Genomic DNA, 15,262 nt, shown 5'->3' with positions numbered 1-15,262 from the left:
CACTCATGTCTTTGTCGCTTATCCGAACAAAGTGTTATTAATCGCAATAGCCGAGAAAATAGTGGAGTAGCAATGTCACAAAACTTTAATGCTTGTGAAGTACAAATAACTGCTAGAGCCTGGCACGCTTAGGTGCGACGAGAGAAGAAATGTCCGTGTTAACTTCTTGTGCGGCAAGACCTCATTCCTCATGGCAGGTGTTAATCAGTCATCGTTGAGCTGACTTGCTCACCTTAAGCAGGGACGACAGGTGTGAGCACGTACTAAGGATGCATTGTCAAGAAACTCGTACAAGTCATGTGCGGATTGGGCCGCCGCGTGCTTGAGACCCCTGGCTCGACGTAAGTGCGCGTATCAACTCCACGGAGGAAGGCATCATTATGACACGTATCGGTGTGATCTTCGAACCAATGTAGCGGTCATAACATCGTATGGGATAGCGGGGCGACTCTTGTTCTGTGATCGGCTCTTGTCATTCTGGCCAAACAGCTGATCACTGTTCAAGCGCGAGTACGTAATATGCAGGCAGTAAATTAACAGCGACAAATACCTTCAATTTTGCTCACAAATAAAACTGCAAGTTTCGCAATGTTTGACACATGTAGAAGTCCAATTCTTTGGAACATTACTCTTCAGAGAAGGCAAGTGAGGGGGGGGGGGAAGTACGTGTTCATTTCCTCCATCCAACTAAAAGTTTATTTCATGTCTATTGCCTCCATCCGAAAGTGCCATCCATAAATAAACTTGCTCGTTCATTTTGTCGTCTCATCAACATTTAAAAATAGTAGGCCTTCGTCTTTTGTAGACTGCCCTTACGCCGAACGCACTTGGCCCTTAATTGCGACTCCTAGGCGACAAGTTGGACGCTCTGCATATAAAGCATGGCACGGGTGCACGTGCTTCATATGTACTCACGACATGAAGCAAATAGCATATATGCTTGTATGGCGCATATGCATATAAGCACTCAGCATATAGAGCAGCACGTGCTGCTCATCATGGTGTCGTCTCCATACAGGGTGTCCCGCCGACCGATGGTATTCGCCGGAAGATCGGGCTATAGGTGGCAGCACCGTCGCCGCGTTTGTGTGGATAGGCGGTCGGCGGCGCGTATACAAATGTACGCAGCGGCGCTTCGCCATTGCAGTATTTACTTCTTGCTCGACCGGCTGCAAAGAAAGAGAGCCATGTATTTTTGCGTAATTGGATTAAGTAGAACTTTGTGCACTCTGCTTTTCTGTTTGCATGATTACGCGTACTGCTGTAGAAATGCGTGGCTTCAGGTCTTTTTTACCGCTAACCATCCTCTGCAGACGCTAGTTCATGCTTTGCGGTATCACAAGGATTTCCAAATCGCCAACACATCACGAGATGGTGTCGCCAAAATTCTGCAGTCGCACTTCGGCATTTAGTACTTTTTTTTTTTCGTTTAGGATGACGCCAAATGCACTATGTGATGTGCTTGAATGAGAAAGTGGTACCCACATTGAAATGATTTTGGCGAATGGTCGGTACGATAGTTAGACCTAGCGCCATACCGACACGGGCATGCACTCACATATTAGAGTGCATACAAATCTCGTAAGGCGAAATGCTTATGTATATTGTGTAGGCATACGTACAAGCATTTGATACTGGGCTAGCACAACGGAATAAGCTGTAATCTGAGGACGTGCATGACGTACGCGCACATGCGAACACGGTGTGGCTAGCAGACGACGCAAGGAGCCATCCACACCACGGGGTTTCGTCCGCTCGACGGTAGGTGCCGACCTCTGCTCGACCTCGCGGCCAATAAGAGGCTTTAACACTCGCCAACGTTTCTGGCCAGAGCCGGGGCGCTTATGGGTATATAAATGATAACTGAAATACAACTTTTCTTGATGGAAGAGGCAAGTAAAGCGACTGGTCCAACGCTTTTGCAGGCAGCGAATGGAAGCGCGTGCGCAGCGTGCTCAACCCTACGTTCAGCTCCGTCAAGATGAGGCAGATGGCGCCCATCGTTCACAGCTGCGTGGATACTATGATGGAGGTCCTGGACGAACGCTGCCGCACCCAGCAGACGGTCGACATGTTCAAGGTGGCCCAAGGCTACTCTCTCGACGTCATCACCAAGTGTGCATTCGCGTGGCAGGTTGGTGCTGCATGCCGTCTTCACTTGAAGTTTCACTTACTGGAGACCAAATATGACTCAAGTGTACCTTACACTGGCGTCAAACGCATTGGTTTCAAGTTATTCTTTCAGGCAATGCAGTCGTGTTGCCCAAGAGCCAGCATGAAAGGAGAAATCACTTCCCCGACGGTGTCTTGGTTTCGCAGGGCGAGACAGTAGCAAGGCTAGCAGTAAGCTATGAAATGATGAAACATTTTCATCGCACAAGCATAACTACGAAGTTGCCTTCGCAAATAATACGTACAACGTCAACAATCAAGCAGTGGCTCACCGTACGAGGCGGTCTAGCTTGGGGTTCTCATAACACTTTAACACGCGGTCGCTGCATTGTATTAGCGGCAACATTGTAAATTGCGAAATCATTCGCGCAGTGAAATTTAAAGAAATCAGCAAACGAATTTGGGTGGGCAATAACGTGATCAGAACTGTTTCACAGCCTTCCATCTTATGCAGCTTCACATTACCCGTGCGACGTTCAGTCCCATGACTCGACGAAATAAATTGCTGGCATCTGTTTGTCATAAGGGCGTCTTTGGCTGGAGGCGAACAAGACAACATCGGATTATCTTTCGAGCGGCACCTCTAGCCTTGCATCGAAATGCGAATCAGTGACACTTCTGCTGTTCTGCGCAGTAAGGAAAAACTGTTCTTAGAAACTCGGTTATGATGTGAGTATGTTTTGCTCTCTCAATCCTGATTAGCGTTGTTGACTGTGATGTGCATTGCGCCTGCGCGCGCCACTCGGCTGTGTATATATGTAGGGAGACTTTGCTGAATGAAGCTTAGTTGCGAGTAGCACCTGTCCTGTACATCTGTGTTCCTTTGTAGTCCTTGTCGATTTCGCGCTATCCAATTTTGAAGGCAATGCCCAAAGTTTACTCAGGTGTATATTTCAACGGTGGCATTTCAACGCGAGAATGAACGCAACCTGTTGAATCGGTCTTGTCGCTGTATATACGCTTGACCCTGACCCTGACATGTGCGTCTGAAATAGAGGGCTAGTCAACAGCATTTATTCGGGCGGCCACATGCTCGCGCTTCATTCCGCGTTCGAAGGCTACCATTGTACAGTGCCACTTCGTAACTGCCACCGGTAGGCTTGAGCTGTACAGCGTACAAAGTTCAAGCTCTATATATTTTGTGACTTCTCCGCCGATGTAACGTGAAATCAGTGCTCGTATTTGCACTGAAAGTGCATATTCAACACTGACCGTGAACTGTTCCTTTAGGCAAGTGAGTAACAAACGGAAGGGTTACTCCACCGCTGTAAAATTCACCTAGCCTAGAGCCATCAAAACGCTGGCTGTGGGGCAACATATTCGTCACCAATCGCTCTCTGCCTCTGACACAGAGGAACCACCTTCCGAGTCAGAAATTCGAATATTTCACTGGAATATATATGGTGGGAATGGCAAGCACCGACCAATCGTTGAAACAAACGCACAAAATGACGTTTCGGCCCCGCTACGGGGGCCGTGCTCATATATATATTCATACATATTGCCACCGCGCTTCTTTTTCATTTTTTTTCTAACTGGCCCGTTACACGTGTAAGCCACGCTGGAATGACTGGGAACCTTCCAGATTTTTGCTAACTGTTCTGATAAGATCGCGCGCACAACGCGAACAGTACAGTTTAACATGAAACTAACGCAGCCACCAACAATAACAGTGGAATCTTCGATGGCACATGTACGAATGCCACGGCGCTCCAACCGCTGATGAATTTTTCGACGACTGACGACTGTGTGCGCATACATACATACATACATACATACATACATGGAGGTGTCGCCCAGGTATCAGAGACCTTACATCGCGCAAACGCAATTTACCTGGTACCCGGCGCACGTAGGGTGGGAAGGCAACGAACCGGTCGACCGATTTGCTCGAAACAAATTGTGGATCGGATAGCCCTCACGAATGCTCATTGGATGAACGCCCATAGGCCATTAATTTCGACAAAAATTGTGGGTACTGGGATTGCTGCGTACCGTCTGTAGTTAAAGCAAGGACGACGGAGGCTTCAACTCACAACAAACAACAATAATTTATTTAACTCTACGCTGCATACGGCGGGGTCGGTCCAGGGATACGAGAGGACGAGGCGGCGACCATCATCGGCGGCAGCAGCAAGCGGCCAGCGCGGGTGGCAGCATCCGTCCTTCCTGGCAGCCTAGGCACGTCTCCCCTGGGCAGTGCGCCGGCTGCCCCTTTTAAGCCGCGCAGTATGGGCCACGCGCACCGCCTCTGCGCAGCACGTGGCGCTATCTCGCGATAGCCGGTGGTCATGGTTCCCACACGTCCCCCCCCTCAAAATGACGTGGTGGGGACCGGAGGATGATCCGGAAGGTTCGGCTGCAGGGACCTTAAAGCATAGCGAGGACAATGAAAACCAGTAAACATTTTCTTCTCGCCACCAACAAAATTATGTGCATTCAACGCATAACAAGGCGAACGGGACATTAGAGTACTTTGGGAAGGCCTACGAATGCTTCCCCCTCCCTCCAAAATTCGTGGGAAAATGTAACTGGTATAGGGGTTACTTTGCAACGTACAGATCCGCGCGTGCCAAACTTCCCCGTCTTTGGATCAAACAGCGCACTAGAGGAGTGTAGTTACTCGCTACTAGCGCTACGCAGCAGCCCTAACAGTCAGAGCTGTGACCCCCTATCCCGCGGTTCGCGTTGAGTGCGACCACGGCGGGTTTCAGGCCAATGGTAACAGAGACGAGTTCTTTGCCTGACACAGTTTATTGTGCCAAAAGCGCCACCAACGCAACAAAATACAAGGTAGGAACGAAGCGGCGGAGAAGTTCCGCACGACAACGTCAAAAGAACAACAAAATGGGAAGCACACGAGATTGAGAGCGATAAGGTTCGACTCACCTCTCGTGGCTTCGCAGTCCGGCCCTGAGGCAGTAAGTTGCCTCACAATAGACCGGGCGTTGCGCAGGGGGTGATGGCGTCTGGGTGGCTCCCGACTCGATCAAGCTGTGGTCGTCACCGCTGCTCGAGTCGAAAGACAAGGCGGTCCCCAAGGAAGCAGCGTGCGTCCCTTGGGGTCTGGAGAGGAGTCTCTCCAGAAAAGGCAAGGAGGGAAAACGGGGCATCTCGACTTCGGCCAGGGAGCAGGGCGCGAAGGACTGCGGGAGCGGCACGTGCCCTCTCCCATGCAACCCCCCTCGCCACTGCGCGTACAAACGTGGCGCGAAGCCGAGGTGCCGCCGCGTTGAAGACAATGGGTTGCGTGTGCAACCCCACATCCCCCCTCCTTAATTGAACCCTTTAGCCAAAAAGAGGATCGCCATCACCTGGGGCTTAAGAGGGGGCTAGCGGCTCCACCAGGAATACGGCGAAGTCCGTGTCGATGAGGGAGCCGCACGGAGACGCAGATCACCGTTATCGCAGGAGGGCAGTCACCCGGCGAGCCGGAAGAAGGTGTCGGTGAGTGATAATGCAGGGCAGCTTGACAATTGAAGACAGTTGTCAGGACAGCCGTCAGGACGGTCGTCGGGGCAGTCGTCCTGAACAGATGTCAGGAACCTGACAGTTGTCAGGAACCGAGGCAGCTCGGTCGGAATCAGCTCGGCTTGCTTCTGGCGTCGCTCGCTCGCTCGCTCGGGTTTTGCGGCCCATGGTGTTGAAAGGGGCACCCGGCTGGATGGATTTCAGCGCCAGACTGCAGGCCACCTAGATTTGCGTTGGTCGCATCGCCAGGAGAGCGTCATGTCGACGCAGGAGAGTTGGCTTGGGCGCTCATCAGTCGTTGCCCTCTGGTGGGGGTAGAATCGTTCCCCCCCTTTTCTCGCTTCTGCTATAGTCTTTGCTGCTCCTCCCGCTCTTGGTTCTCTTTCTTTTTCTTCTAAGGCGTTTGGAGTCGAAATTCCCCCGACGCTTGCGGCTGGCCGGCTGCAACCCCCGTTCTGCGCAGCGGGATACCACGCTCGTACCGCGGGTGCACTCCGTAGTTCGGTCGCCGGGCTGTGCAGTGGTTCCGCGAATTCTTCTGCACCGAGGCCATTCGGGACCGGAAGCCGTTTTGCTGTTTTTCTTTCGCCTTGACTCTGGCTGCTGCTGTGGGCTTTTGTTGTCGCCGCTCTCTGCTGTAAGACGCTTGCGTTGACGGTTTGATGAAGTGCCAGGCTATGGGGCATCTGCTGGCGAAAACGGTCGTTTCGGCTTGGCTGTTGTTGAAGTGCTGCCGATGGGTGATCTGCGACTCGAACAATAAGTTAGCCCCTCTCTTATTCTCCGAAAAAGCAAGCGCGTGCTCGCTCTCGAAGGTTGCGTGCTAGATATCAGAGGAGCGTCCCATCCGATATCACGCATAATAAAGCCTCTACGAACCGGACAGAGTTAGTTCTGCCGAGATCGCAAGTTGTAACGTCGCACTGAGCTCGTATGTCGAGCCATGCCTTCGGATGCCACTGCCTGCGGGCGCGGGGAAGCGTTTCCCTGGGGCCACTCGTTCCCTCTATCATAGTAGGGTTTGAGATCACAGACATGCACCGGTCCGCCGATCGGTCTTAGCGTTAAGTCCGTCAGCTTGTACACGAGAGAAGGGACAGTCTCTCCTACCCGGTACGGTCCTATCCACTTCGGTGCCAGAGAAGCTGAGAATTTCGCACTGGCATCGCTTAGGACATGATTGCGCTTCAACACCAGGTCGCCCACTTTGTACTGAACGTCCCGATGAGAGCGGTCATACTGCGCTTTCTGCTGCCCACGAGCAGTGCTCAGGTTCCGTCGTGCTTTGCCCAAAGCCTCCGTCACCTTCGCGCGCAGCCCAGCTGCATAATCGGCGCGTGCCGACGAAGCAGCCAGTTCCGTGCTGCGTTCCTGTAGAGTATGTTCTACTGGATTCAGCAGCTCTCTCCCAAAATTGAGAGTGGCGGGGGTAAAGCCAGTCGAGCGGTTCACGGTCGTCCTCAGGTCAAATCCGATTTCAGGGACGCAATTGTCCCAATCCTTGTGCGTCCCCGCAAAAGCAACAAGCATGTGCTTGATGTAGCGGTTTACACGTTCGGTTGGATTTGCCTGGGCGTTGTACGTGGTTGTTCTCTTGTGCCTAATGCCCAGGGCTGCACAAGAGTCCACAAAAATTTTGGCGGTGAAATAGGACGCATTGTCCGTAATCAACTGCTTTGGATAGCCGAATCTCATGAACACTTTGATGAGCTTTTCCATGATAATGCGTGCCGTCAGCCTTCGTAGGGGGAACAGTTCCACCCACTTAGTGAAGTGATCTGTGACGACGAGAAGGAATTGGTTTCCTCTCGGTGTTCTTGGGTAAGATCCCATGACGTCACAAGCCACTATTTGCCATGGTGTTTGGCTTTGGATCGGCTGCATGAGCCCGGGTGGGCGTCCCCCACGCGGCTTCACGCGTTGGCACACATTGCATGAGCGGGCGTAGCGCGTTACATCCCGTTTCATGCCTGGCCAGGTAGCAAAGCGGCACAACTTAAGGTAAGTCTTAGGGCCACTTGCATGCCCAGCGATGCACGTATCGTGAAATTAGCGTAACAGTTCTCCTCTCAACGTGCGTGGGATCACCACTTTGAAGGACTCATGTGTATCCTTCTCCGCGGGAATGTATCTCAGCAAAGTGCCGTCAGAGTCAAGCAGGTAGGAATCAAACGCGCTCACAGCATTACCAGCTGTTTCAGAGCGCCGCGCATTAACAGCAATACCAGCTGCGTCAACATGCGCCGCGGCCGCGCCGCCGGGCTGCCGGAGCCCCTCAAACACCTTTTTGCAAAATGGATCCTCCCGCTGAGCCTCTAATAGCTCCTTCCTGCTGAACACGTTCCCCACTGAACTGACGCAGTCCAAGTGGTTAACGCTCTCCTCAATTGAACGTGGGTTGTCCGCCCTTGCGTGAGGACTCTCGCCGTCGAGCAGTGTAGCAGTTACTCTGCTCTCAGGGTGAGTTTCAAATGTGTCAGGATGGGTATTAATGTTACCCCTCGTGACAACATCGAGCGTCGCAACAGTTACGTCGCTCTCGGGCACGACTTCGGGCGAGGTGAGTTGAGTAGTAATGTTACTCTTCTCACAGTCAACGGGCGCGCGCGAAAGTGCGTCCGCCACAACGTTGCTCTTGCCTTTCCTGTAGCGAACGGTAAAGTCTTATCGCTGCAGGAAACGTGCCCATCGTGCAAGCCTGCCGCTCGGGTCCCCTAGGCGTCTAAGCCAAGTTAGTGCCATGTGATCAGTCTCGATAACAAATTGAACTCCATCAATATAGTAATCGAACTTTTTCAGGGCAAAAATGATTGCCAAACATTCCTTTTCCGTCACTGAATAGTTTTTCTCTGCGGGAGTCAAGGAGCGGCTAGCAAAACCTACCGGCCGCAAGCCACCTTCGTGCTGTTGGAGCAAAACCGTTCCTAGGGCGAGGTCGCTAGCGTTCGTTTGGATCACAAAATCTTTGCTGAGATCCGCTAGCCTTAATTCCGTGGTTTCCGCGAGCGCTTTAATGAGGTTGCGCAGTGCCTCCTCTTGCTCGGGGCCCCATCTCCACCGCTCACCTTTCCTCAACAGAAGTGTCAAGGGGGCTTGCAGTGCAGCGCAGTCTGGGATAAACTGACGATAAAAGTTCACCAGCCCCAGAAAGCGTCTCAGTCCGCCTATGTCTGTCGGTGATGGGTAGTTCAATAATGCCTGAACCTTGTCATCACACGGCAGAAGGCGACCGTTATCCAACGTGAAACCCAGTAGCGTTACTCGGGTTTCGGCAATCTGAGTCTTGGCTGGGTTTAGCGTTATTCCCGCCGACCTCAGACGCTCCAGCACGTCCCTGAGATGGCGTAAGTGCTCATCAAAGGTTCGTGAGTATACCACGACATCGTCCAGGTAAGCAAGAGCGTAGTGCCACCTTGCATCACCTAAGACGCGGTCCATCAGGCGCTGTTAAGTCGCAGGCGCACCGACAAGACCGAATGGCATTCGGGTAAACTGGAAAAGGCCCCTGTGACAAGTGAAGGCAGTCTTCTCCTCCACCTGAAAGTATCCTCTGCTAGCATCGAGCGTAGTGAAGTACTTCGCTCCGCCAACATTAGACACGATCGAGGGAATGCTAGGAAGCGGATATGCATCCTTGCGTGTTACCTCGTTCAGGCGACGGTAGTCAACACAAAGGCGGGTCGTCCCATCCTTTTTAGGTACCAGTACCACGGGAAAACCCCACGGGCTCTCCGACCTTTCGACAACGCCTGTATCGAGCAGTTCGCCCAGAGCGCTGTCTAATGCTTTCCTCTTAGCCAAACTCACCGGCCGAGGATTGCATTTCCAAGGAGAAGCATCGCCTGTCTCAATTTTGTGCCTAGCTAGCGCAGTGCAGCCAGGCTGTTCTGTGAATATGGCGTCATATTCATTCAGAAGCGATGAGAGGCGAGCTTTCTCTTCCACCGTCAAACTGCTTGAGCTATTGCGCAGCGGGTGGTCCCTTTCGCCCCGTTCTGCTGTGCACAGTGCCTCCGCAGTGGTGGTTGGGGGACGCGCGCGAGGGGAGCTGTTCCCTCCGGCGCGTTCTTTCTCCGCGGGTCGGTTTGTCGACCCGGCAGAAACATGTACGAGTGACTTTTTCGGGCAATTGTTAGGACGGTCTGCGCGCGAAGCATCATCGAACGTAATTGTCTCTGACGCTTTTTGAAAGGAAACGAAAGGTTTCAGGGTGCCACATGCTCGCTCCCTATATCCTCCGTTGCAGACGTCAATAACAATGCCCGTCTTGGCGAGGAAGTCTCTACCAAGAATGATAGGAACCGACAGGCCGGGGAGGTAAGCTAGGCGTTGCCGCCTGACCCGTTTCTCCCACCGCACCACAAGCCGAGCGGCAGCGCTTGCTTGCGCCGAGCCGCTGGCGAGCCGGAAAGTCACATTACTCGATCTAAGCCGGATAGCGTTCCGAGATGATCGTACACTTCGTCGCCAAAGAGTGAAACGCTTGCTCCCGTGTCTAACAGCGCAAAAAACCTGCGCCGGGCGACCGTTAGCTCAATAAGTGGCACTGGCGTGTCATTGGGTGGTCCAGTACGACAAGCCAGTGGCTTGTCGTACTGAGCACCGCTCACTGAGCACCGCTTTGTTTGCCGCCGGACATGCAGTGTTGCTCACCGGCGGCCCCGCTCGTTTCCCGAAAGCGCGTGCTCTCGGTTTGCGGGTTGCCAACAATCTCGGGCGAAATGCCCCGGCTGGTTGCAGCGATAGCAGAGCGTGGTCGGCCGTGCTCGGGCTTGGCGTGCTGTGCCTCGCGCCGTTTGGCCACCGTTCCTCTCTATCGGATGCTCCCTTCCGGGCGCGCTCCGCTCTAGCGTCCTCGGATCGGTATGTGGACTCCGATTCTGCGTACCTCGGCCACCGGCAGCGTGTGCTGCTCGCATGGCGTACGTGTACGGGTCAAGAGCCCGGTCAGATATGTCCCAACCGCTACTCGAGTGCCCGTCACTGAAGGCAACTGCACCATTTCCCTGTGGACGGATGCGAACATTGTCTCCGTTCCACGCGCATCGCGGCTCAAGTGCCTGCGACGCTGGGGGTGGTGGTCGGTACGCACGTGAGGCGAGTATGTCTGCCTGTATGCGTTTTGCCTCCGAGGCTAGCTCGTCCAAATCCCTGAACTTGCCGCCTCTCAAATATGCTGCAAAAGTGGGGTGCGCTTGTCACGTGACTCGCTCCACCTTCTCGCAATTTAGAGCAGAGGGGTCAGCAATACGATAGAGCTCGTCCATCGCCCTCACGTACTCTAGCAAGGACTCGTCCGGATGCTGAGTACGCCGCTCTAACTCGCGCAGCATGCGACGCTGGTAATCAGCGGGTAGGAATTCGTCGCGAAACCTCGCTCGGAATTCGGACAGCGTGCTTGACCGGTGGCCGGTAAGTCGGAACCACTGGGCAGCCTGCTCAGTCAGTGATACTGGAGCGACGCGTTCCAGCATCTCGCCATCGGACAACCCCGTTGCCTGCTGGTAAGTCAGCATGAGGTCAAGGTAATCATTGGCGCTGACTGTGTCATGGTACCCGATGTAGGTGGGTAAGTCCACCTTTACGCTTGGTCGAGCAGCTGTGCTGGGCCTCAGCAGAGTGTTCTGCACGACACCCGTCAAAGTCTCAATCAGGCGCAAGGCATCCCTTAAAACCTGTGGAGACTCGCTCTGGCCAGTAAGGTCTGGCACAGGAGCTGATTGCGTTGAGCCGGTATGCCGCTGTGGCTCCCTGCTCTCCGCGCGCTCGGACAAAGGGCTCGGCGTAATGTGCCTCGCGCCTTCGAGCGGACAATCTGACGGAGGGAGGGCCTCATGTGTAGAGCCACCCTCATCGAAGCAAATCAGATCCCCTTGGCTAATGTTCGCCGCAGGGTCCGACTGTGCGGTAGCAGTTACCGCCGCTTCGAATTGTTGCCCGTTGGCAGCCACCCTTGACAGCGTGAACAGCGGCTGTGAGTCAGCCTCGTCTGCTGCCATGGTTGTTCGTGTAGTGGCAGTCACTCACACAAACTACTCGTCCTGTTTAACCACTGGCCCCACGTTGGGCGCCAAATGCAGGGGTTACTTTGTAACGAACAGATCCGCGCGTGCGAAACTGCCCCGTCTTTGGATCACACAGCGCACTAGAGGAGTGTAGTTACTCGCTACTAGCGCTACGCAGCAGCCCTAACAGTCAGAGCTGTGACCCCCTATCCCGCGGTTCGCGTTGAGTGCGACCACGGCGGGTTTCAGGCCAGTGGTAACAGAGACGAGTTCTTTGCCTGACACAGTTTATTGTGCCAAAAGCGCCACCAACGCAACAAAATACAAGGTAGGAACGAAGCGGCGGAGAAGTTCCGCACGACAACGTCAAAAGAACAACAAAATGGGAAGCACACGAGATTGAGAGCGATAAGGTTCGACTCACCTCTCGTGGCTTCGCAGTCCGGCCCTGAGGCAGTAAGTTGCCTCACAATAGACCGGGCGTTGCGCAGGGGTGATGGCGTCTGGGTGGCTCCCGACTCGATCAAGCTGTGGTCGTCACTGCTGCTCGAGTCGAAAGACAAGGCGGTCCCCAAGGAAGCAGCGTGCGTCCCTTGGGGTCTGGAGAGGAGTCTCTCCAGAAAAGGACAAGGAGGGAAAACGGAGCATCTCGACTTCGGCCAGGGAGCAGGGCGCGAAGGACTGCGGGAGCGGCACGTGCCCTCTCCCATGCAACCCTCCTCGCCACTGCGCGTACAAACGTGGCGCGAAGCCGAGGTGCCGCCGCGTTGAAGACAATGGGTTGCGTGTGCAACCCCACACTGGAAATAAGTGCAAGTACAGGGAATTAGTCATTTTCGCAAAACCCTCTTGTCCGTCACCGGGGACGCAGGTTGCACCACTTGCTTGGTGGTGTGGCTGACTGGGTGGCCAAGCCCTGGTGAGGCATATCTGGATCATCAGCTGCTGCGTCTTGCCGTGCATAAAATGGTTTCAGATCTGAGACATGAAAAGGGCCACACGCTTGATTAGATAAGCAATCTTTCAGCATGTACGAGAGCCTGGATTTCTGGGTCATTCTATACGGTCCGTGTCGCCTGTTAGCTAAGGAAGCGGCAAAACCTTTCGAGGCATCGCTGAGCGGGTGTGTCCGCTTCAACACCAAGTCCCCAACCTCAAAGCTATTGTTTTGTCGACGCTTGTCATACTGTCCTGCCTGTTCCATTCGGGACACATCGAGGTGCTGTCTGGCTTGTTGTACCGCGTCGGTCAGCCTCTGTCTCAGGTCCCCTGCAAACTTTGAATAAGGCCTTGAAGAAGCGGTTGCACATGCCGAAGCACTGTCCTGCGGATAGCTCAATTCTTTGCCCAGGTTAAGTTGAGCAGGAGTGAAACCTGTTGAGCGATTAACTGTCGTCCTAGTTGCGAACGCTATTTCTGCCAGTTTCAGATCCTAGTCTTTATGACGCTCAGTATGCGCAACAAGCATAAATTTCAGATTTCGGTTTACCCGTTCCGTGATGTTGGCTGGCGGGTGATACACAGACGTGCGCTTGTGACGAATTCCCAAGGCGTCACAGGAATCCGTGAACACCTTGCTGGTGAAGTACGTTGCGTTGTCCGTGATCAGCTGGGCAGAGAATCCGAACCTCGTGAAGGTTTCTAGAAGGCAGTCCCATACTTTCTGCGAAGTGAGCTTGCGTAAAGGAAACAATTCAACCCATTTCGTAAAATGGTCAGTCACAACAAGCAGATACTGGTTTCGCCGCGGACTTATGGGAAACGGGCCCATTACGTCACATGCAACAATCTACCATGGCGATGTACTATAAACTGACTGCATTGTTCCTAACGGTAAACCCCCACGTGGTTTCGCCTTTTGACACACTGAACAGGAACGCGCGTAGCGTAATACATCCTGTTTCAACCCTGGCCAGGTTACCGTACGACACAGTTTCTCGTAAGTCTTCTGCTAAGACTCGAAACGGTGGCTCCACACTACCATCGTCAACCTGAGGAAAGTACCGGAACAAGAGGCCTCCTTCTCCGAGCAGGTAGCAGTCGGTCTCCTCGTCGCTTCCGGTGTCAGTTGGATTACGAGCCGCTAGCTTTTCTGACACCTTACGATAAAGGCCATCGCCCTGCTCTGCTGCAAGGAGCTCTTGTTTACTCACCAAAGTACCCCAACGTGACTGCATTGTCACGGCTGGTGTCGTAACTGCATACACTGTTTCCGCCTCGACCTGGTGTTCAAGAGACAAAGGTGCACGTGAAAGTGCGTCAGCAACTGTGTTAGCGCTACCCTTCTTGTACTCAATGACAGTCGTAGCGCTGCAAGGTAAGCGCCCATCGGGCCAATCGTCCTAAGGGATTAGGCAATCGTTTCATCCAAGAGAGCGCTTGGTGATCGGTCTGAATGACAAACTGAGCCCCGTCCAAAAAGATGTCAAACTTCTTTAATGCGAAAATGATAGCCAGGCACTCTTTTTCTGTTACCGAGTAGTTTCGTTCCGCCCCGGTCAGAGTGTGGCTTGCGAAGGCAAAGGGCTTCAGAGCGCCTGCGCATTCCTGTAAAGGTACTGCGCCAAGTCCGTAATCGCTGGCGTCTGTCTGTAACACAAAAGGTTTGTTAAGATCTGGCAGCTGAAGGAAGGCGTTACTGGTGATCGCTTTCAGAAGCGTGTCGAAAGCTGCTTGTTGCTCACCGCTCCAGAGCCATTTCGCACCTTTCTTCAGCAAGTGAGTTAGTGGTCGGGAGATGTCTGCGCACTGTGAAATGAAGTCACGATAAAGAGCAATCATTCCGAGAAACCTTTGAAAGCTCTTAGTATTCTGGGGTGGGGGGTAATCTGCAATTGCCTTCAGTTTATCTGAGTTTGGTTTTAGTACGCCGTTGCCGACAACAAACCCAAGAAGGTTGATTTTGTTAGTAGCGAGCTGCAGTTTTCCGAGATGAACAGTTAGACCGGCTGCTGAGATGCGCTGTAGCACCGTATGCAAATGTTCAAGATGCTCTTCAAACGTGCGCGAAAACACCGTCACATCGTCAAGATACCAAAGTGCATAATTAAACTCACCCAAGACCATATCCATCATGCGCTGATAAGAACTCGGACTATTGGAAAGACCATAGGGCATGCGCACACAGTCGAACAAGCCTCTATGACATGCGAATGCCGTTTTTGGGATATCGTCAGGGTGAACCTCGATTTGCAGATACCCACGAGAACAGTCGATAGTGGTGAAGAACTTTGCGTTTCCCAGTGCATAAGTTATGCTCGATATTGCTGGCATAGGGCAGGAATCTCTCACCGTGACTGCGTTGAGCCTGCGGTAGTCCACACAAAGACGTGCCGTACCATCTTCCTTTGGGGCCGGTACCACAGGGAAGGCCCACGGACTGTCCGAGGGTCGTACGGCTCCTGTGTCGATCATTTCGTCCAGGGCTTTATCGAGAACGACTCGCTTGTGCTGGCTCAGCGGTCTCGGGTTGCAACGCCATGGCCGGGCGTCGCCGGTATTGAGGCGATGCACTAGGACGTCGGTCTTCCCAGGACGTTCCGTAAACATTCCCGAGAACGGTGTCTGCACTGGGCTTGCTGTACTGGGCTTGCTGCGTCCCGTCTGTAGTTAAA

At 53.3% G+C, this 15,262-nt stretch overlaps 1 protein-coding gene across 2 annotated transcripts in view; it reads left to right on the top strand.

Annotated features, from left to right (window-relative positions):
• Positions 1–15,262, top strand: part of LOC119389244 (cytochrome P450 3A7) — a 366,480-nt gene that overhangs the window by 228,817 nt on the left and 122,401 nt on the right. For both annotated transcript variants that reach the window (XM_037656451.2, XM_049413487.1), the window contains exon 4: positions 1,926–2,134. In XM_037656451.2, the coding sequence (XP_037512379.1) occupies positions 1,926–2,134 (209 nt within the window). The remainder of the gene's footprint in view (positions 1–1,925; positions 2,135–15,262) is intronic.

The sequence above is a fragment of the Rhipicephalus sanguineus genome, chromosome 1 (assembly GCF_013339695.2).
Source record: "Rhipicephalus sanguineus isolate Rsan-2018 chromosome 1, BIME_Rsan_1.4, whole genome shotgun sequence".
In the NCBI taxonomy this organism is placed as follows: domain Eukaryota; kingdom Metazoa; phylum Arthropoda; class Arachnida; order Ixodida; family Ixodidae; genus Rhipicephalus; species Rhipicephalus sanguineus.
Note: the sequence above shows the minus strand (reverse complement) of the source record. Positions and strands in the feature narration are given on the sequence as shown.